The 25,015-nt window shown below is 37.5% G+C and overlaps 1 protein-coding gene across 1 annotated transcript in view; it reads right to left on the reverse strand.

Annotated features, from left to right (window-relative positions):
* Positions 1-25,015, reverse strand: part of LOC122791455 (mucin-6-like) — a 1,068,266-nt gene that overhangs the window by 98,396 nt on the left and 944,855 nt on the right. The window contains exon 26 of the mRNA XM_044059200.1: positions 217-360. Within this exon, the coding sequence (XP_043915135.1) occupies positions 217-360 (144 nt within the window). The remainder of the gene's footprint in view (positions 1-216; positions 361-25,015) is intronic.

Consider the following 25,015-nt stretch of genomic DNA (forward strand, 5'->3'; position numbering starts at 1 on the left):
GAGAAGTAAATGCCAAAAAGGATCGGTCCAAGGAATGATCCCTGAATGATAAAAGTTACATATTTTTGTTTATTATAAAATGTACATTTTTTTCTGTAAGAACATTAACTTAAAAGTTTATTTCCAGTGTTCGTATGTACCAGACTCACTCCAAATTTCAATGATCACATAAACGTGGCATTACGATATTTTAAAACATAATAAAAGTGTGCCTACCTTCAGTATTTTCAAAGCTCACAGACTTATAATGTGAACACTGACAAGGTCTGTAATGCCAAATGCAGTGGTCTTCATTTCTCCTTTTTTTACTGTACAGCCGACCACTTGCAGAATGTTGGTTGTAATAGTCACAGTAAACCGCTGAAAAAACAGAAACAAATATGTATATTATAATCTAATTATACAGCTTTACACTTACACAATTGATTCATATGGTTATTTATAAATATGCAAAAGTGAAACATTTTTAAGGGTAATCGAAAATGGAACAGAGGTCTAAATTAAAATGGGAAGCCCTGAAACACAGCAAAATTAATGGTGTAGTACAGAAATGTCTTTGAACAATACCAATGACAAAAAAAGGTAATACAAGAACACACTAATAATTACAGCAGTCTTTGCTTTGTTTTCTTTTCTCCAGTTACTGCAGTCTTTATTTCCTATTGGTGATATCAGATTAACCAAGAGATGGCATAGCAGGAGGTTTTGTTATGTTCAGAAGTATGAATATGATGCCTGCAATCTACTGATCTTGTAGAAAGTTGCATCATATGACCACATTTGTAGTTTCTTTATTCACTCCTCCTTTCATTTACTCATTCTCTGATACCCTGATTAATCCACTATACGATCAGAGGAAAGCCAAATCTTATCCCGCCACTCAATGGGTATGCAGAGAAGGAAAGTATGAGGTGCCAGCCGGTTGCAGGACATACACACACACACACACACACACACACACACACACACACACACACACACACACACACACACACACACACACACACACACAACTTGCAGGCATACCAGTTCCCCTACTATCTTTGGGTAGTGGAAAGAAAGTAAAGCCACAGCTGAAAACTGGCAGAGATAAAGGAGGACATGCAGATCCATTTGTCTCACATAAAATCATCTAGTGAATTCTTAAAAGCAGACAAAGGCATGCATTTTCTAATGGGAGGTGGTAGCTTGTTCCGTAATTTCAGCAGATGCTGTCACAAACCAAGTCTTTTTCTCTTTCCTTTAATTTGTATTACATTTGGTAGCAAACTAGCAGACTCTGCAATGTGTTCCTGACAAACTGTTTCATGAAGAACTTGGGCTTACTGTACCGTAAATACCAAGCACAAGTCACTCATCTGCAAATGAAAAGGCTCTTTCTAGTGGCTTAATTTTTAACCCCACTATTTTCTTTATAAGAATTCTTTCAACACTTTCAAGTTATAGAAAAGATTTCTTTATTTAAGCACAAAAAATGGTAAGGTATTTTATAAATGGCTGAATTGATGTCTCACACAGTACAATAATTATTTCTCTGTATTATCCTAAGATTGTATAATCACCCATGTCTCTCATGGATACTGACAACATGTAAATGTTCTGCTCATTTCTGGGTTATTCATATGCAAAGTATAAGACCTAATGAAAATATAAGGCTAGGATTCTAAAGATCCTCACAGGCCACCAGCCTAGTAAGTACCCAATAATCTACGAACCTAAGATTCCACTGAATGTTAGATGAGCCTCCTGAAATATCTTTCAAACTACTGTGAAAAATTTGTGATCAGAGTTACGGATGCAATTTGATCTTGTAAGGGTCATTAACACGATGTCCATTTTGAGTGTAAAGCCACCCGTTCTTCTATTGCAATGAAAATAATGACTCTGTTATAGCCGGACATAAACACAAATAATGACTCTGTTATAGCCGGACATAAACACATTCTTATTCCATATATACATTTTCACTATTTGACCAGGTAATATTTGACCTAGAAAGAAGAATGATAATACCAAACACAAGCTGCCCATATTCAACAAGCAAAGAAACTCAACTTTGTTGTGCAGTATACAAGAGTGGTATCTATTTGCCACAAATATTCAATGTCAAGATACCCCACTGTACATCTGTGTTGGAGATAAGAATACTACACTGAAATCATCTGTGCATTTTTCATAGGCATTTGACTGCCTACTTTTTATCACTGAGAATATCCCAACAAATTGTAAATGTCCTGATAGCAAGCCATGCAGTACCTCATTAGTGAACTGCATTGTGGGACCGTGTCTGACAGCCTAATCCTCTATGCACAGTTACTTAACAAGTTCTTAAGTCAGTCAATTACACAGTATAACAAGTAACTTTTAAATCCTTCAGCTGGATACCTACACAAGGAGCTCTATCAAATGAATTTCCTAGATACATATATGCTGTGCAAACTATCAGACCTTCATGTAGGGCAGCAGTTCTGTTCCTTCTTAAATGGTGTTACCAAACTTGCAAAGCATGGTCTTTCCTTTACAAACCCATATTAACCATGTTCTATGAGCAAGAACTCACTCAATTGTTTCTGTGACAGTTTAGCACCCATCATTTCCATTAACTCACACAGCATACCAGCTAAACAAGCAAGTAGTTATCTGGATCTGATATACAGCTCCAGTACCTATCACCACTTCTCTCCTATGACCCCAGCTTTCAGTAATCTATTACAAATTAGGGCTGCCACATTTTCAAATGCTCAATGTAGGACATTTGTTTGTAGAAATGTGAGCTTTTCCAAGACAAAACATACCCACAGCTAGTGGAAAGGACAGAACTTCACCTTTTTGCCAAAATAAAAGCTTATTTTTGTAGCATTTGCATTGCTTATTCTTTTTCATACAACATTTATGTATTTCAGATACAAAATAACTGTTTTATGTAACTATTAAAGAAAACGTAAGAAATATATTTTGTCTTAAAATCTCAGGACATTTGCCATTTTTTAGTTGTTTTTTTTTTCACAGGACATAACTGCCCAAAGTGGGACTGCCCCCCGTAAAAAGGGACAGGTGGATTACAAATGCTGTGACAATACATGATTATATAAGCAACTTGCATTTCCTTGAGTTTTGGATAATGAAGCCAATTTAGTCAAACAGGTAATCAACATGTTGATCAAACATGTCCCAAGCCTTGCGAACTTAGAGTTATTCATATTAGTTCAGGGTGTGCAACAGCAATGTCACTGCAAATGACATTGGGGGGAGATGGTTTAATCTTTTTTGGGGTGGGGGGGGACTTTCACCAATTACCAGTGTGACTAAATAAGCTCAGTCGTCTGACACCCATATTAAAGTAAAATGAGAACATAAACATATTCATTGCAAGAGGTCTGACATTTTTATATAGGAAAACATCTGGAATATGTTGGGGTCCTACAGAGCTATTGTTCTGTTTTTTTTTTATTTTTTTCTACACCCTCATCTCTCACATATGATATATTATCCCAGAATTTTAACTCAATTTCACTTCCTTTGCTAGTTTAGAAATGTTTTGTTAAATCTGTTAGACCGTGTAATTAGACTTATCTTTAAGGTCAAATGCATTTTTGTTAAGTTATCAAAATATTGCACTCTTGCTTCTCACTCTCCATTTTTGATATACTTGAATAAAGAGCTGTTTTTGTATCTGACTTTTAAACATATTTATTTAAATTTATTTATGATACTGTGATAAGTCCGCACAGAGATTTTTGTGTTTTGCTTAAACTAATTTTTCCCCAAAGGATTTTATTGGATGTAATATAAACTTTATACATATTTAGCATTATACACATTTAGATTACATTTCATTGTATATTGCTTCCAGTTCTTATATAATATTATAATACAACACTTTTTACATAAAATCATCTTATTAACTATTGATTAAATAAGTAATCAGTAAAACAATTTTAAACATTATAAATAGGTATTTGGAGATTTTTCCTACAAGCTAATGTCTACATATTTCTGTCCGTCATGTTTATCAGTTTTTTATCTTCCCTGAAGGGATTTGATTTTCATTTCATCACACTATCTTTCTTTTTGGACTTGATAAGCTCTGTATTTGTTGTTTTATGTGACTAAATTCATCCACTATATCAGTTTTGTTGTATTTTTTTTACACTTAACTACAATGTAAATGCAACTCACAACTAACACAACAATTTCTTCATAATTACCACTTGAGAACATTTACATGTCATTAGTAAAGTCATTTTTAAATCTAAGAGTTAATATAACACTGTCACGGTAAAAAGTGCTTGTTTTATAATCATTTCAGAAGATGAAGAGAAAGGCCCGATATTTGTAATACAATGTTTGAGATATTATTGCCCCTAATTAAGTTCCTTACTATCTGTTCCTATTCAGTTTTACTAAAGAATTCTGCTTACATCAGTAAGTACATATTATTCAAATAGTAGTTTGACAGTTCAGTATCTGGACTGAGGTAGTCACTTATTAATATTGTTATACTGGCGATGTCTTGTGCATGAAATTTACATAGGAACTTCTTGTGTTAATTAGCTATCATGAAAGGAATGTGGCAGCAATTCATAAAGATTTTTAATTTCATAACAGATTATTTTATGAAAAAGAACACGAAGACAAGTTACGGAACACACATCACAAACAAACAGTAAAACAATTTATCAACATAAAGATTTATTCATTTATTTAAGTTATCTTTTGTTGACAGAATTAGTCCCACTAGGCTAGTGGCCTCTTTTCAGGGAAGACCAGAGGCAGTACTTATACTACAAGGGGAAATTTGACCAAGGCATAGGGAAACTTCCGCTACTCTTTTTGACAGGTGTCATTGGATCTTTTGCATCCACCTTAGCTACTAGCAACTTAAGCAGATGGGACCTTGATTTAATGTTTAATCCAAAGGACAACACACTTAGAAGTGGGGCACCCTCTTAATACTGTACTGCAGTGTCAGCAATTTGAAAAAATCAACCCAGTCTCCTAAAGTGAGAACAGAACACACAGCTCCCTGATCTTCCGACAACAAATGTCAGTTTGCTACCTCCTGAGCTACTGACTATATGGTGGCATGAGTTAGTCAAGTAGGATCTAGGGATTGCAGGGCATGTGCTATTAATTCATGATCAGAAAATTTCTTGAAGTCATTGCTATGAGTTCTTTTTTCACTTTGGCCAGGTTTTCTGTAATTCATATGCTATACATAAAAATAGTACGAGTTCTCATAATATAGCTTGCCTCGTGAGATAGCTAGTTACAGAATCCTTTGTTAAAGCACTTTGATCTTCCAAGTTGCAGGTGGTTAATGTTTAAATGGCTACTGCTACTTGTTTTAACCATAATATGCAATCCTTTGGTAAATCTATGCAAGCTTGCTTCATAGCACCTAGCAAGAAAGAAAGGGAGTTAGGAAATCCTAGCTCATTATTAGTTGACACGTTTCTGTAACCAGTTTAATTTTTCCTGTAGCAGTTAACATTCCAGAATCTATGTTAGACAGCTTCTAGAGCACAAAATTTTAGGCATTTGGTATCTTTTACGAAACCATATTTTTTTTATGTAACAGTAACTTACACTGTTTTGGTTTATGGTGAAATACGTTTGCTGTCATTTTGTTATTTATTATTTAAGTTTGTGACTATGTTAGTCCCACTTGGCCTAAAGCTTATTTTCAGTGCTGGCCCAATTTGGGATAGACAGATAGATAGATAGATAGATAGATAGATAGATAGATAGATAGATAGATATGAACATGGGGAAATTTTGGCAGGACACGGGAAATATTTTTACACTTTTTCAAAGTATCATACAATCTTTTACAATCACTCTAAGCAGCAACAAACTTAGGCAGATGGGGCATTATTTTAATACGTCATCCAGATAACAGCACCTCAGTAGTGCATCACACCCACTAGCATGAAGCACTATAATGCCAGCAATGGAACACGAACCCAAGCACTGGTGCAGGGATAGAACTGTAGCTTTCTGATCATCCTAACATCAAAGGAGACCATGACACCTGAAATTCTTCTGACAGTGATTGCTATGCTATTCTATTTAATGTTTTAAATGCTGCTAACATTCTGACATGCCTCCATTTCTACCTTTCCTTCACCACTTCGTTATCTGAAAAAAAATACTGTGTTGAAAGCCTTTGTGGATTCCCTCTCCATCATCCATTCTAACAGATTATATTGGTCTATAGTGTTCTCCGTGGAAAAATACTTTTAGAGATGCAGTAGGGAGTAGTTCTGGTGTGACTTGGCAAGACCTATTATCCCAAAATTGCATTTTTTGATGAAATCCAACCTAAAAGACCTTTTTCTCTGAAATGGCAAATACTATCCACTGGTGTTGTTTAGTGGGCTTTTCCACCAAGACTCCCTTTTACTTGATATAAGCAATCTCCAAGACTGCATTACATTGAAAAAGGTGAGAAAACTAGGATCTTTCAGGTTCCATTTTGCCAAATTGAGATTTTGAGCCAATAGGTTTTTACTGAGTTACAGTACATCAGCACCAGTATCAATCAACTGCTTGTGCCCATAGTCCCACTTCTATTCTTCCTATTCAGGACAACCCTTTCACCCCCCCCCCCTTCGTGCACCCATATCACATATATGCTGTCTCTTTTGGTTTCTGTTAAATGTAACTACTCCTTTAGTCTCTCATCATTGCCGTTTCTCTGACACCCCATATCCCATGCATCTTTATGGTGGTTCTCCTTTGCCCTCCTTCAAGCAGTCTGAAGTCCATCCCCTTGTGTGGATTCCAGAAATTCAAAAAATATTGAAGGCATGGTAGGACCAGGTTGCAGCAGTACTGTTTTGCTTCTGCTGTCTAGCTCTCTCAGGATAAAATACAGGATTTATTGTTTTTGCCTTTATCATTGCACACATACTTTGCTCTGCATAGTCCAGATCCAGTTTGATCAACACCCTGGATGCTTTTCCTCCTCTTGTTACCATTAGTTCCAAACCATCCAGCTATGGTTTGAACAGAGGTGAAGTTCTTTGCATTTGTGTATAATTAAGCCATTTTCTACCCATTTGGTCATCCTTTTCAAGCCTTCCTTAGACTCTTCTCTCAGTTGTGCCGACCTTTTTATGACTGGCAAGGAGACCAAGTCTGTTCTCTATTCCTCATATATGTTTGAAAACACACACACACACACACACACACACACACACACACACACACACACACACACACACACACACACACACAGCATGGAGGCAAAGTCACCCAGCCAGACAGAAAGGCAGGCAGACTCCCAACCACACATGTGCACAAACACACACATACACACACAGCTGCACAATATGAAGACTAGAGTGGTATTGGTTTGAATTTCAGTAGACTGTTAGTGCCTGGAAATGTGCTGTTTTCTTGTTTTGGCTTGAGTGAATTTTGTGGTTCAGCAGCGTAGATGTATGTGTGTGTTTGTATGTATGTATATATATATATGTATGTATATATATATATATATATATATATATATATATACACACACATATATATATATATATATATATATATACACACACACACACACATATATATGCACACACACATTATATATACACATTTTTATGTGTGTGACAATGAGTATATATATATATAGATAGATAGATATAGATGAAGGCAGAGACAGATATGAATGCATGGGATGCTCTTGCATTTGTAGGTGAAGGGAGATCTTTATGGTAATTTAATAGTGCTTGGAAGTAGTTGACAGCTGTACAGGCCAGATTCTAGGTGTATTTCCAAAACTGTAACCTGTCCAAAGTTGTAAGATATTCAAAAGATGCAGTAGAGGGTTGTCATCTGGTTATGTGCTGCAGGCCTCCTACAGAATCAACTTATTTATCTTTTCAGTTTATTTATCTTGCTCTGACTCTTTCTTGTATTTTTAAACTAAATGGTTCCTTGGTGGGGTCTTTGCTCTCCAGCCACCTATTTTGCTTACCACTATTAAGGGCTGGTAGGAAGCAGATAGGCTATATCAGTTTCTTTGAGCATGGAGGAGTAAGGCCTTCTTGTAGGCAAATACCAAAAGGCATGCAGATTGTAGCCGTCTAGGTTCCACAGTCAATTAGAAGTTTGGTTCATCAAAGGGAACATTTAGGAGACACTGAAAACTGAATGGAGACCATGATAACACAGAATGGAAAGACCTCAATCTCTGCTTCAGTCACACCATATGATGTTTGCCTGGTAACTGTTCAATTCTTACTATCCCAGAGGATCTGTTTTTTCTCATCATCAGTTATATAAAGCTGGGACTGAGTATCAGCCAGGCTATATACAGAAACTTCTGGGCAGTATTATCTTTAAAGCATTCATTTTTTTTCATGACAGAGGAATGCACATATCTGTGGATGTGGATGTGAAAAATAAATAAGATTTTCTCATAATGGCATGTAAATGATTTCCAACGATTTAATCGTGTTAAGATGTAAAAAGGTCTTTAAACATCTGGAGTTCATTTTGCTCCAAAGGAATGAAACGATTTGTTAAGTCTGTTTAGACTTGTTCTTCTTTCGGCTTTTCCCGGTTAGGGGTCGCCACAGCAGAACTCCGGTCCGCTAATGACTGGCAGTAGATTTTTTATGGTGTCGAGGTGCCAGCTCAACGCCCAACCTTCAACAAAGGCACGCCCATTCACGCATGTCTTTCAAATGCCACTCGACCGCAGGGAGGATATTTAGACTCCACACAGAAGGTGCTCTAGCCGAGAATCGAATGGGAGAACCTCTTTCTGTGAGGCAACAATGTTACTGCTGCACCACTGATGAAGCCCATATGCAATGGGTGAAAGCACTTAACTTTTTTACTTTTATTAATTTTGTATTTTATATTAAAGTCTGTTACATTCTGTCAGGGAAGCTTCTTCTCCGGATATTTGTGGCAGTCAGCATTTCGTATTTTTGTGCAGCATTTTACATTTGTTGACTAACGCTTTCTTCAATACAGCTTAAAATATGTGGGAGGAGGCAGGATGAAGGTTCAAGAGACCCTGGAGAATGGTCTTTGCAAAGCCTGTCCCAAGTAATCACAGCTAGTTTTCACAGGAGGTAAAACCTACTGGTCCCCATTTGTTCATTTTCCACGTTACTGTGGTATTACTGTAATTACCAAAAGTGGTCCAGGAGTCCACAGCTGATTAAAGGCTTTTAATGCCTTTATCAAGGTCATCTCTTTGAAGTTGTTCTATTTCTTTCTGTGGAGTGAATCCAAAATTCCCTTAACTTTGATCCCATTGGAAACCACCCCCCAGGCAAAGTCTGATGCATCTCTTGTTTCAAACTGAGCTGAAGATGGAGGAGAAGGAAGACGACCTGGATTTTGATGTTTCTGATTTACCCAATGTAGGCGTTCTTTCTTGACTAAGCCTAGGAATGACAAAGAATGCTAGCATTGAGTCCAAACTGATTTGAAGAACAACTAAATCATCCTTATATAAAGTCTGGCAAAAGGGACCATGAAAAGAATTGCTGAAGCCATATAGCCTAGAATTCTGAGAAACTCTTCTGCTGCGGACATAAACTGGTAAGCCAGATTTAAAAACTGTAAATAGTAAAATTAAATATTTTCTAGATGAAGCAAGGCCATTTTGAGAGAAATTCCAAAGGGTATCAAAGAAATGTTAAACGGCAAGATGGAATTAGATGGGATTTCTCCAAGTTTAACTTGAAACAAAGTTTTTGAAAGAGGTTTATGGTGAAGATAAACAATGAATGGGTTTGTTGGTCAGAATCTGCTAAGATGAAGTAATCACCCAAGTAAGGATAACTGCCGATTCCTTAAAGTCTGCAGAAAGCAAGTACTAGAGCTAGACAGTATTTAAGTACTCTTGGAACTGAAGACATTCCAGAGGGTAAAGATATAAATTCAAACTGCAACCCAAACACAAAAAATCTTAAACATCTTTAGGTCCTTGTGAATTAGAATATGGTGGTATGCATCCTTGAAGTCTAGGGTTACAAGAAAGGACTGGGATGGGAGAAGAGTGGAGACTGTAGAGTAAACATTTTGTTTCATCTTTATTTTTTAGTCATATTCGTTAACCATTACATACTGTGTAATCCTCATGCATGGTGCACTTTTTACATTACACCAATGGTTTGATGCTTCTCATTACTATTTTAGTTACTTTCATCCTCGCCCCACCCTTTTGACTAGCAGTAACGCATTACCTCCTTTTATTTTCCCTTTATTTTTTGACCACCCCTCTAATTACCTCCTGCTTTATACTTCTTACAATGTCTAATAAATGTCCTGCCCATCTCCCTTTTCTGGCATTCACTCCTTGTTTTCCAATCTAAGGCTATTACGCTTTTAGCTCTATTCCCATTAGTTTTGCCCCCTTTTTCCATATATCTTCTTCCAGAACCACTATGTATGATCTGTTCTGCCCAGGTACACTCTCATAATGTACATTTCTCATGCATCTCTAACAGTTTGGGCCATTTTCCTACTCTCTTTTTTGGTGTGAAACACCATCTGTGCAACACTTTTACTACCTGACCTCCCACTTCATGCATTTTCTGCATCTTCAATGTTATTCTGAGAAATTTTTACAATTCAGCTTCCATGGTCTGCTACCCCTCTCCCATCTCTCACCCTTTTCTTATCTCTTTCTTTATTGACTTCCCCATTTCCCCCTCAGGTCTTTATAAATCATTCTGTTTTTAATTTCCCCATGTTTTCTCATTTTCCACATGAGGCAATTATTTCCCTTCTCTCATTTCTTTTCCCTTTGCCGTGTTTATGTTTTTTTTTTTTCTTTTCTTTTTTCCTCCAGCCATTTTTCTCAGTTTGCTGTATGTCCACCGTTTATTTTGCATTAACCCACATCCCTGTATTAATTAATTTTTGAATTATGCTTTCCTTCATTAATTCCTGCTCTTTTCATAGCCCAGTTTCCTTCCATTTTGTTCTTGTTTCTTCCTTATGAAAGTGTCCCATCCTCCCTTTTCCCAAGTTTGTGTTCCTTTCCCTTATTCCAGTGTCATGTTACCCCATGTCTTCAAGTCTTTTCACTCATTCTTTTATATTTTTCGACCATCCTATTTGCTCTCTCTCATCCCGCTTTTTGGTTTCCCCTTACTCTTTATCCACCTAAGTAAAATATATACTATGGTTTGCTTGGCTATATGGGGGAGTCCTTGTCCCATTTTTTTCTGATTCAGCTGTAACTTTTTTTGAGACCCTTCTCCCTTTCTCTAGCTACCATTCCAAGTCCCTCAATAATTTTATTAGTTTAGTCTTGATTGGGTCCATTGTCAGGTTTCTTTGTATATGCATTATAACTGTGAGAATCATCATTCTAATCACACTGGCTCTGCCTAACTGTGTGCATGCTTTATGTCCTCCCCTCTCCAGTATCCCTTCAAATTTCTCTTTCCTCTTCTCCAAATTATTTTGCATTGTATCACTTAATGTGTATCCTATTTATAATCCCAGATATTTTGGGTATTCCTTCTCCTGAATGTGTCTAATTCCTCCATGTCCTTTTCCTTCCCTGATCACTACTGCTTTGTTTTTTATCTAAACTCAGACTCTTTCAAACATTGCAAAAACTAGCATTATTTTTTCTATGGTCATTCCAACATTCTCTGACACAAGCATGCAGTCATCTGCACAGATTAGGAACCTTGACTGTACTTTTGTTCTTCTCAAGTTGCAATAATTTTTTCCTCATGTCAGTCGCCAGCTCTTCTATGACAAGCATGAAGAGCCATGGGAAGAGAGGACATCCCTGTGTGATCCCCCACATTACTTTCAGTGCCATGGAAATGCCTCCATTTTCCATTACTTCTATTTTTGGCTCATTGTAAACTGCCTTTATCAGTCCTATAAAATATTCCCCCATTTGTCTTTCTACTAGTATCTCTCAGAAAAGTCTTATTTGACTCTTCCTAAGACCTGATGTATGTTAAAGACCATCCCTGCCTTTTTTTCACCCATTTTGGTCTTCTCTGTCCAAAAATTCTACTTGTATTTACAAATTCACTTCTGCTATTTTCTTTCTTTCACAAAACCATTCTACTCCTCCTGTACTGTTCTTGGCAGATTTGCATCCAGCCATACCTCTCAACCTGGAAACATCAAAAATCTGGACAAGGCCCATGAAAAATAGGTACAAATCTGTACACTGATTAACATCTAATTTGTATACATAATTATGTAACCCCCACCCACTCCAATGGAATTGTGGGATATCAACTTTCAAACGCAAACTGAAGAACAGACAACAAAAATATGGCACCACTGACCCCCTGCAGCCATTCCAATGTCCCATTACCTGGCGATTTTGCCCCATTTACCATAAACACTAATGTGTGCATACTGCTTTACTTTGACAATGATTATTTGGATTTTATTTTGACATCTGCTAAACAAAGCAATAATGCCTCAGTGAAAATAGACTTGGCATTAAAACTTCTCTGCCCTTGAAACTCACATTCATTGAAATAGCATTGAAACCCACACCGCATCCAAAGAAAATGCATCTGGCCAGTGGTGAATAAAGATTACCTTTGGGCTGTTTTCAAATCATTGGCCCCTTGCACACAAAACAAGAAACATATATGTGCTCTTTTCTTTGATACATCTTCCTGACGTTATTAAGATATTCCTTGTATAATACAGCACACTTGTTAAAGCGCATTTTAAATTTGTTTGAATATTTTTCCAGTAGGGTGTACTGTAGGCAATGAAACAAAATGCATGAACCAATGATGACAAAACTGCCCAATTCAAAAAATTTCCATCATAAAAGTCTACTTCCACACCCACACTATAAACAGAATGACAGCAGTGTAAGCCATAGGCATCTTGCACAGCTTCTCGCACTTATTTTCAAGTTCAGGCTTTTTTTTTGGGGGGGGGGGCAAAAGGTCAAAAACCAGGGACATATTTTAAACATTGCTTGTATAATTTTGGAAAGTTGCTAGAATAAAATGTTACCACCATGCATGTCTCTGGCAAGTCTTGAATCCAGGACCCTATGCACTAGTCAGAGGAAAATACCACTATGCCAAATCAGCAGTTTCCTAAAAAATAGGACGACTGAAATTTAATGGCTATCATTTAGCGAATTCAGTTCTCACTTCTCAACATAGCTCTCAACCTCTTAGCACAAAAAACCTGGATAAACAAAGCCAGTAATGGGGGAATACAAATTCAGTTCTCACTTCTCACCATAGCTCTCAACTCTTAGAACAAAAAACCTGGACAAAGCTCACAAGTGGTGGTGGCTAGGAAGTTACCAGGGACACATTTTAACCATTGCTTGTATAATTTTGGAAAGTTACTAGAATAAAATATTGTATTACCACCATGCATTTCACTGGCAAGTCTTGAACTCAGGACCCTATGCACTACAGTCAGAGCAACAACCCACTACACCAAATCAGTAGTTTCCTAAAAAAATAGAAGACTGAAACTTAATGGCTATCATTTAGTGGATTCAGTTCTCACTTCTCACCATAGCTCAGCTTCTCAACCTCTTAGCACAAAAACACCTGGACAAAGCCAATATGGGGGTATACAAATTCAGTTCTCACTTCTCACCATAGCTCTCAACTCTTAGCACAACAAACCTGGACAAAGCTGCAAAATGGTGGTGGCTAGGGAATTTAGGCTCTTTTTAGCATACCTGTAGCCACCAGGTGTATTACATGGGGGCATTTTTGCACACACAAACACACAGAGTTAAGCCAAACCTGGATCCAAAGGGAGCGTCCAAACATTGGAGGAATGCTGCTGTGTTGAAACTTCCCTGTTTCTGTAACCTGAAAGGCCTGCATTCTAACCCAAAGCGAGTGATGCTGTTAATAAATTTCCCTGTAAATGCAAGTGAGATTTCCTGCTCACATTTGAACCAGACCAGCCGGAAATGACAACATGAGCTCCTTGAGCTCAATTCCAAATGGCTGATAGCCCTGACGGAGCTGACGTCATCGCTCACATGATTCCGACAGCGCATTTTTCAAAAACTTAAAAAAATAAATGAAAAAAATTGGGAATGAAGGGGTGCCACTCGGGAATTGTGGCACCCATTCATTTGGACCCCCAAACTCAGTAAGAACTGCGTAATTTGGTAAGGTTGAGAGGTATGCATCCAGCCTCCTTGCCAGCACTTTTGCCATCACCTGGACATCTGTGTTTATTAATGAGAATGGTCTGTAATTCTCTACTTCCATCCTGCCCCCCTTCCCCTGGATAATTACCATCCTAGCTTTTTCATTCTGTCTGTTATTTCCCCTGTTTCACTTATGCTTTTATATTCCGCCTTCATAACTGTCCATCTGCTTCTTTGGTCCACTTGTAAAATTCTACCAGGTATCCATTCGGGTCTCGAACCTTTCTGTCCTTCATTGCCATCACTGCTTTTTTGATCTCCTCCATCGTGTTTTTTGCATTCCGTTTCTCCCTCTGTATTTCTTCTGCTTTGTACCCCTCTCCCCTGCCCATGACAACCAAATAGACATCCTTTTCCTTCTCCTGTTTCTGGTATATAGACTAGCACTACTCTTTAAAGGTTTCTCTAACCCTGCTATTCTCCTATATGAGCTCTTGCTCTTTTCTTCTAATACTTGGTACGTCTCTCTCACCTTTTTTATTTTTTGTACTTCCTTGCTAGATTTCTTACATTGCTCCTCCCTGTTTATCCACCAGTAGTCCTTCAGTCCCAGTGCTCTACTTCCACTGCATTACTGTTTCTTTTGTCCTTAAGTTCTTCTTCAAGTTTTATCTCCTACTCATCTTGCCTCTTTTCCCACCTGTTCTCTGTCATGATTTTATTCTGCTACTTTGATTCCATCCCATCACTCTTTCCCCAATTTTTCTTTGTCTACAGTGTTCTCCTTTACTGTCTCCTCCCTCCCCTTGTTTCCTCTCTGTCCTTACGGTCATTACTATTGTTGCAGGACCTGATATGTGTGTCTTCTGTATTTCTATCTCCTCCACCATTTTTAGAGTCCCTCCTTCCCAAGTATCCTGTCCAGTCTACTGTCTTAAATCAAGCAGTTTCTGATGTGTACTTTCTCTTTTCAGACTGACTTTCCCTCCATATATCTTTTCCACTTTCTTTCTTTCATGTTCCTTTTTAAGTTTCTTTTCATCTTTATACTATACTTTTTTGCCAAATAGTCCATCTTTCTTGGGATCTAGTGTGACACTGAAGTCCCCTGCATTATTTCCTCTTCACCCCTTTCTATCAGATTCCATTCTTCAATTTACCTGCTGTAAAAGTCCCCTATATCCTTGTTTGGGGCATAAGACTTCCCTGTTGTCCATGTCTTTTCATTTATTCTTCCTTGCCAAATGATCCATCTCCCATTTCACAACATATAATCACCTTCTGAAAAGGTTTGCTATTCCCTTTTTGCCACCCCCTGCTTTACAGGATCATAGGAGGTTACTAGGCTAATGGCCCAGGGCCCTTACAAGCCTAGCCAAGTTCAACCCATGTTCCCAATGGTGCCTGGTTCAAGCAGACACTAAAATCAGCACCTATTGCTCCTGTCCAAGAGGGACACAGGTGGAACTCCCAGGATGAATTTCCAGTTAACTAAGCTAATCATCCAAATTATGCTAGGTAGGGCCAATGAGGGGCTTTGTTTAACATGAATAGCAAGCTTGTTCCAAAAGTGGGGCAACTGTGAGACATATCAGTCTCTCCAGCAAGTTCTGTTGATATCACATACCCGGTTATGGGTCCTTTGAGCGAGTGACCTATGTGCTATTTGATCTGTGAATGTGCATTTCCATTAAAGGTGGGTCAGAGATTGCTCTGTATGCAAGGCACAGGTCGCCTCTGAGCAGTCTGTATGACACAGAGTAAAGTGACAATGATTTCAGTCTGTCCGCATAAGACAGATCATGCAGACCATGAATTGTCTTTGTAAGAAATCTTTGTGGTCTCTCCGATTGCTGCAGGTGTTTGGAAAGGAACATACCAAAGGGAGCATTGTACTCTATTACTGACCTGATGAGGGAAGAGTACAGGAGGGGTTATAACCTCTTTTCTTCTGGAGGCAATGCTCTTACGTATGAGATGAGCAATATAAAATGCCCTTCTTACCACTGTCCGTTTCTCCCACATGTACTGTATGCACATGATCTTCCCTCCCTCTTTTACCTTTAATTTGTTCTCTTGGAGCAGCACCACATTTCTTTACACCTTATCATTCTGCTTTGTACTTTTTCTCCATTTGATAAGGTATGACGCCGCCCTATGTTACAGGTTACTGCTTTCAGGCTGTTTTCATTCCTTTCTGTTTTCTTTGTTTTTTGTAACCCTCTCCACCCTCATCTCTGCCCTTTAAAGGCTTTCCTCTCTTGGGTTACCCTGTTGCCCCCCCAAAAGCGTTGTTTTTTCTCCCTCCAGACTGTGATTTATTGCCTCTGGGCTAGGGTTATTCACTTTGTCCTTTGCCCCCAGCTCTGCCTTGGCTCTGTCCTTCTTGCTTTCGCTCGTCTATGGCTGCCTATCTGTTAATTAATCCTGATTATCTCACCCATTTCTCACAGGTTCTACTTGATTATTTTGCATTTGATCCTACGTTTGTGACAGTTTCATGCATTAAATTTCATTCTGCTCTAATATATTGCAGTTATACCTAAGACTGGCATCTTCTTCCAATATGGCTGCACATTGAGTAACAGCTTAATTCTAGCTCTCCCAGTGTGAAGACAGGAAAATCAGCAGAAAAAGCCACTGGACTTACATTTCTGGGTAAATTTCAGTAACTGGCTAGTAAGTGCACTGGCTAGATGCCATGAAAAAAGAAATACAGAGAACCTGAAATAAAATCAGCTATGAGAGACGAAGAAAAACACTAACTGGGAAGAGTACTGTTGCTGTTCAGCAAAAAGCAGTGCAAGCTCCAGACATGACTTCCAGTAACCCAGAGGAATGTATAAGACAATTGCACATAGACCTCATTAAGATTAACGAATCACTGATGGAACTCAAATGACTAAAGGCTGGAAAACAATGGAAGAAGCTTTAAACAGATTTTCAGAAGAGGTAATGAAATTGCAAAAATCAGAGGTCGAAATGAAAAAAAAGGCTAGCAAAAAATAATAGAATTAGAGGACAGAGCATGTAGGGAAAACCTGAGATTTTCTGCTGTACTGGAGAAGCTGGAAGGAACAGACTATATTAATTTTATGAAAGCACAACTAAGCAACTGGATTGCTATTCCACAGCAGGAGGTGTTAACTGAAAGGGCACATGTGTATGCTCCAAACCTTGCTATTAGAAAGCCACCTAGACCTTTAATAGTAAAATGCAATCCTACCAGCAGGAGGAGTTGAATCTGAACTGTGGCATAAGGACAAAGTACTAAACGTGGGAGACGGCAGAGTGTTTGTGGAGAATGATTACTCACTGTACACCAGGCAGAAGAGGAGTAAATTTATTTTGCTATCCAGGGAATGTTGAGAAGCAAGCACGAGATTCAAACTGCTGTACCCAATTATCTTCAAAATATTCTTTTCCGGAGGGACAAAATCATTTTTTGATGCAGTACATGCTAAGCAGAAAATACAAAAGTGTGTCCAACAAAAACAGAGCTGTAAAACAGAAGGGGATTCTGCTTCTTGTTCTTCTGGTAATAAAGACCAGAAAGAGACTGTGCAGTGAAAATGCTTGAGGGCAGGAAAAATCACAACAGTTAACTAGAAGAATCGAGACACTGGAAATGAAGCAGAGGCAGGACATGAGAGACAGAGATGAACAAGTATAAAACCAGTAATTTGGAAATTGACAAATATAGGATTACAAAGCAATAATTATATTTGCCAAACATGACAGAACAAGAAAATCTGGAATTATTGGACTTTTTTGATTTTATTAAACTTGTAGGGGACTCTAAAGCATACACCCGACTGCAGTGTCATTAATGTTCAGAAAATATAACTAAGTAAAACAATTTTTTTTCTTAAAAGTAATATTTTATAGTCCCTGATTCTCTTTACATGCTATAAAATAAAATTTTCTCAGTTATGTTTAAGTGTAATGGGGATACTGGTGTAAACAGGTGGCCCTGTTTTTTTTTCTTTCTCCCTTCATCTCTATTTCTCCTTGTTCAGTTTTAAGAAATGTAGGCTCTGCAAGGTTAAAAAAAGAAAAAAAGTCTGGTCAAAAGAGCATGACAAAAGAAAAAGTGATGTACTTTTTCTCATTCTTGCATAGGGGAATGACTGATTTAAAGCACTTAGCTTGATCTAAGAACAAGTTTTAAGAGAAATCAAGTAAATGAAAAATAACACGGATTATTATAAAGCTATTTTTCTAGCAAATAAATGTGTGCTTAGTACTAATTATGTATCTGGTCCTCATGCCTCCCTGGAAGCAATCTGATAAAGAGGAATGATGAGCAGATGATATTTTCTGAAAGCATTCCAGTGTTTTCCCAGCTGGGAGAGCTATAAAGACGAGATAAAACTAGACAGCACTTAGTAGAAGTACAGGCTGTACAATGTGTCTTAGCATGGATAACCCCTTCTTTTAGGTTAACCCTAGTATGAGTGTGGTTGTCAGTTTGGGACACATTTCTATTTGGAGGTAAAATGTCAGTATTTGAAGATGTACATAGTTTTGTGTGTTAGTATTAAGTCAATAGGTTTTTGGGGGGTGGGGGTGTTGGCTTTTTTGTTTGAGGGCTTTTAATAAAACAAAATGTTTCATAAAATGTGACTGAAAAGGATATGACAAAAAAAAACTGTATAAAAGTTCAAGCTGACAAACAGTGTATTCATGTAAGACAAAAGCTGGAACTAGACACTTAATGAAAAAAGCTGTTACACATCAAAGGTGGGAATAACTTTTTAACACAATGATGCTTTCTGTAATGTCTTTAAATATCAATGGTCTCATAAATAAATGCAAAAAAAGAAAGAGTAGTGATCTGTATTAAAAACTGTAAAGTACAAATTACTATGCCACAGGAAACACACTTGGAAAGAACTGAATATGTGAATTTGATAAAGAAAGGTTTTCAGGACGTTTTTTCAGTGGAATACTTGGGGGAAAAAGGAAAACAGGAGTACTTATATTAATTACAAGAAGAGTTCCAATAGTGACAGAAAAGGATAAATGATAATAATGGTAGATTTGTGGTACTAAGGGGCTAATGGCAAGGGAGAAGGATTATAACTAGTATGTATTTATATTCCACCTAAAACTGCTATAATAGAGCTTAAGAAAATTCTGGGAGAAATAATCAGCAAGGAATATTACTTATAGGTGGGGACTGGAATTTGATTTGCAGCAGTGAAGATGTGTCTGGAAGCCCAGAAGGGAAAACATAACAAAGGAGGGTAGATTTTGAAGAAATGTATGAAACTATTTGGTGTGGAAGATGTGAATTTAGTACTAGGAGTTCAGAGTGAGTTTACATATTATTCCCTATGATACAAAAACTGGGCAAGACAAAACAGAATTTACATTTCACAGGAACATGTGCATTTAACTGAAAGTCTTGATATGCACCTAATAACTATTTCTGATCATGTGCCAATAACTAAAATAAAAACACAGGGTAATGAAATAAAAATGAAACACTGGTGCTTTCCAACCTATCTGTTGAAAAGAGAGGAATATCAGAAATGAGTAATGGAAAATTTTCAGGAGCTATTAGGGAAGATGGAAATTACTTCTGAAGATATAGCTATGGAGTGGGATAAAATTAAACTGGGGTTAAAAAAAACAGGGCAGAAATAAAAGAAAGGGAGATGTGGTTAAGAAGTAACAAGAATTATTTGGAGGGACTCAGAAATGCTAAAATATTGCAGAATAGAGGGAAACTCACAGAACAAGAACAGGAGCAACTGCAGAATGTTAAACAGAAAATAAGGGATTACCTCGATAATATGCATGAGTTTAGAAAGATTGCCGTTAAGTAACTGTACAACTCTGGCAACAGAAAGTAGAAAGGGCTGTTGCCAAGCTTAGGGTGCTTACATCAAGAAAGATAAAAACAGATCCTGAAGAAAGTGTTAGAAGTATTTCAGAAATGTTATGAAAGTGTCTATAAAGCAGAGAAATATGGAAATCAGGAAAGGGTACAAATGATAATGTTTATGGAAAAATTAAATATGTCAAGGTTAGAGGCAGATGAGGCTTAATTACTAAGAGTTAGGATAGGAGGAGATGAGATAAAAATGATGTATAGCAAATCCGCAGAAAAGTCCCCAGGAATAGAAGGCATTCTTGTGGAAATTTGGAAGCTAGGAGGGAAAAAAACTGATAAAGATCTGGGAAGTTTGTTTAACAGTATTTTAAGAAGAAGAGAAGCATCAACACCCTGGCAGAAAGCGGTGGTAGCTGTAATACCTATAGAGGGTAAAGTCACATCAGAACCCCCTTCATACAGGCTCATTTCAATACTAAACCATGTTTATAATGGCTAAAAATTGGCAAAAGTGATGCCAAAATTGAAAGATATGGACCAATGTGGTTTTGTGGAGGGGAAGCAAACATTTGACAACATTAACAGAGCAACGATGATCCAGAGGGAAGCAGAATGTAAGAAAATACCACTGTTGCTGGTGGGTCTTGATGCAGAAAAAGCATTTGATAGAGTAAGCTTCAACTTTATGAGCAGCGACTTGGAAGTATTTGTATTCCTCTGATAAAATTATAATGGTGATTAGATGGAATATATGAGGGGTCGGAGTTGAAAATTAAAGGGGGTGGGTTCTTCTCTGATAATTTCTACTTGAGCAGAGGAACCAGGCAGGGTGTTCTTCTTCTAGTTTATTTGCATTATATTTAGAACCATTGGTAAAGAAAATAAGGGACTCAGAAATTCAAGGATATAATTGGTATGGCAGTCAAGAAAAGCTGGCTCTATTTGCAGATATTATTTTATACCTGATAAAGTGAGAAAAGGACATTTCAGTGTTGTGGAACATTTTGAGACAGTTTCAAATCTTTTTGTTATTCAAAATTAATGAAGCTAAAACAAAGAAAAATAGCTGTAAATTATGTATCCACACATGACTTGGTTTAGCAATATCCATATTTATGGGGGCATGATACAATCAAGTACTTAGGAGTATGGATTAAAATTGATTCCGATGTGGCAGCTAAGGATATGTGGGAAGAGAGTAAACAAAAGATAATACAAAAACTGAGAAATTGGAAGAAGCTCTGTTATATGGATATGGATAGTAAGAAGAGTAGTAAGATACAAGCAGTTAAAATGTTTTTAATCCCTATAGTCTTATACATAGGTCAGGCATAGAGAAGCTGTGGAGAGGAATTAATAAAGAGCTGAACTATTTTATTGCATCTGTGAGAGGAAGATGGCAAGAGTCAAGTGGGATAAACTGATTCTTCCAACAGAACAAGATGGATTGGGATTATCTGATTGGAAGGGGTATTTTTAGAGCTACACAATGGTGGATTGGGATTACCTGATTGGAATGGGTTTTCAGACAATTAAGGTTCCTATAAATAGCTCAATCAGAAACCTATAATTCAAAGTGGAAAGGGATGATGAAACGGGGGGGGGTGCTCAAGAAACAAAAAGAGACTGGGATTTTGGAGGATGCAGATCTTTAAGGAGAATAACAATAATCATACAGAATATTATATTTATAAAAAAGCAGAAAGTATTCTAAGAACTAGGTCTGAATGCAGAAAGGAGATTCTGCCAATATGGATGACTGCAATTAGGGATACAGGCAATAGGCATGAGGGGGCTGGAATTTATTGGAGAAAACTGGCAGAGGAACCAAGGTATTGGGAGCAAATAACTAGTGAGGGAAAGGTAATAGAATAGGAAAATGCCAAGAATTTATTTAAACTGCAGGTTATAGATTGCCTTCCATATCAAGGATTGATATCAAAGTATAAGCAAAGAGAAAGAAACAAGGGGTCCTAAATGAAAAAAAAAAACAGCACTGGTAGAGTTTGTAGTAGAATCTTGAACAGAAGCTGCTGTTAAAAAAAGGAATAATTAGTAAAGTGTATACAGTATTGCATGATAACTATAAGAATCATTCAGAGGAGCATAGAAAGGATTGGGAAGAGAGATTGGATAAGCAATTCACAAAGAAACAATGGCGGGATATATGTATGTCTCCCAAATATGCAACAAAATGTAGAACATTTAGGATTTTTGCTTAGAAATGTTTACAGAGGTATTGTTATACTCCAAGTAGACTCCAGAGAATGTTTCCCCAGGTAGACAGCAAATGTTGAAGGCATGATAGGGAGGAAAGAGGTAATTCTGAACATATTTTCTGGAAGTGCAATGAGTTGGCATACTTTAAAGATTCCCTGCAGACTTCTGGATCAGAGATAGTGGGTGAAGAAATTGGTGTATCTAGGGAAATTATTTTTCTGAGCTATGATATAGAATTGTAATTGCCTAGAGATAGTAAGGCCTTGCTGTGTCTAATTATGGTGGCTGCCAAAAAAGCAGTTACTAGAAAATGGAAATCAGTCTAAACCATCTGTACTAGAAGTAGTGAATATAGTAACAGATAAAACATCTGGAATTGGAATCTTTAGAAAAGGGTAGGGGCAAATTACATAGACAGAATGAGAATTGTGGGAACAATACATACAAGGGAGTAATAAGGTTTAGAAGAAGGCAGGATATAAATGAGTTATGTAATGTTTGATTGACAGTGATTGAGTAGATTATAAGTGATGTATAATGTCTGCAACTAAAATTATATAAGTGATAATTTAATAAAGACTGGCATTTCCATAATTTTCATTCTCTGCTCCCCCCATTTTTCATTCAGATATACCACAACAGTTTTGCTCACTGGTTGAGAGAGACAGTTTACTTTTAAGTGAAAATACATACATTATAAAATATGGTGCATCATAGGAAAGTCCATGTAACAGGACTCTTCCTATTTGTGTTGTCACCCTTTGACTTGTTACTACAAGAGCACAGTGCAGTAAAAAAAAAAAAACCTTACTTTTGAAAATTGTCACATGTTCAAAGAGCCGATTAGTCCCTTTCAGTATTATTTCCCCCCTTTTGTTCTATCACTTTCATGACTTTAGTCTATGAATTTTTCAGGCATGCAGTTCTAACCCAATGCACGTGTGATTGAGTTTACTAAGTACATCCACTCATTTTTTTCTCTTGCATTGCCTCTCATTTCTGCTCTTATCTTTGCCCTTAAGAACAGGTTGCCCAGGCCTCGATGGCTTCATCCTCTTGGCCTTGTCCTCTAGTATGATTTTTCTGCCATTGTTCCATTTTGCTTTTCTTCCTTCATCTTTGACCAGTCCAAACTGCTTAGGGCCATTAGGATTAACATTTTGAAGTTTGGGATTTTTAAAAAGAAACTGAGAACTGAAAACTCCGGTGCTGGTCTCTATATGCCTTTTTTTTTGGTACCAAAAAAATCCTAGAATAAAACACCTTTCCTTGTTGGCAGCAGGGAACATACTTTATAACACCTTGAGCTAGAACTTCTGACAGAATCTAAGGAAATAAATATAGGTACATAAGTGAATATTAGACTAGCTGGCAACTTCAATTACAAAGGTAAGAATCAAACCCAGTACTTTGTTTCTGTAAGGTATATAATCATAATAGCAACCCCAACCTTCTCATGACAACCTCCAACTCCAATAAAATATGTTTGATTTTTTTTTTTTTTGGATGGGGGGGTTCCTAATTTTGGAGGGATGGATTCCCACCTTGTTTTCAAAGGAGCAGGGGGGATGAGAGAGACAGGTTGCCTGTTGTTTTGTAGAGTTGGTTGGGGTGGGGAGTGGAGGGGAGGCAGGGGAGGGGAAGACTGCTTAGATAGTCATGCACCCTTTTGGACTGCATTCCTGTCTGGGGCCCATTTCTCTTTTTTCCAGGCCTCTTGCCACTTCCTTTTATATTGCTGTTTTCTCTAGTCTCCCTTTCTTCTAAATGTTTTAGGATCTTAGCAGTGTGGCCACCAAACAGTATATCCTTCTCTAAGGGGGCACTGAGGATCTGGAATTAAACATCCTCCGGCAGGCTCTGTAATCTAAGCATGGCATATTTATGCATTACAGACCCTGTAACTGCAGCTGAAAAACTGCATCAACTGTATCAAAGGAGAATTTGGACTGTTTTATGACCTGAGAGGTGATGAAAGCATGTTAGCAAGTGAGGATTTTGAACCCACAGAAGGCAATTTAGAAATTATTTGCTGTATGTATGAAAATATAGCAAAGAGGCATTTGGCCATTTGAGTCTGGCAATGTATAGATCTGAAGGCCAGAACAGAGAAGCAATAAACATTCTTCCACAACTATCAAAGACCCCACTATCCTTGTCAGTGGGCATGGGACTGGAAGAGTTCAAAGGCTTTGAAGCTCCATCTTTAACAATGGAGATGACAGCAAGATCTGCTTGGGGATTTCTGAAGAAGCATTTGTGGGACTCTGGTATCTTATATAGCTTGTTAGGCTTCTTGGGAACAGGGGACTTCACGTCAGTTGCAGAACATGCAGAATTGAAAGCTTCCTCAAAAGCCTCAAAAACTGCTACCACTATCATGGGTACTAAGAAATCAACATTAAGAAGGTCATAATGCCTATGATAAGCTTCTGAAATCGCTCTACCTACCCATTTAACAGAATTTTTTATTTTGGAAATAGTGTTAGAAAATGAAATCTCCTCAAAAGTTGAATCAGAATAAATAATTTCCTCAGATTCAGACTGATGAGGAAAGTGGAGCAGACTTGAAATGCATGATCTAACCCTTCCTCTTCAGTGTCAGAAGGTAACGCTTTCTCAGAAGAGGGGGATCTTTTACTCTTTGAATGATGAGAAACCAGGGTTGAGGCTTGAAGAGACAGAAAAGCCCTAAAAAAACTTTAGAAAAATTGTATCATTCATCTTGAAATCCTTTGACTCTAGCTGGAGAGGAACATAGTGGGAGACTGTATTTTCTTAGATTTATTTTTTTAGAAATGTTCAGTTTAATAGTTCTGGATGTGTTGGACATATGGACTCTAAGA

The sequence above is a fragment of the Protopterus annectens genome, chromosome 17.part0 (genome assembly GCF_019279795.1).
Source record: "Protopterus annectens isolate FY-2018-M chromosome 17.part0, PAN1.0, whole genome shotgun sequence".
In the NCBI taxonomy this organism is placed as follows: domain Eukaryota; kingdom Metazoa; phylum Chordata; order Ceratodontiformes; family Protopteridae; genus Protopterus; species Protopterus annectens.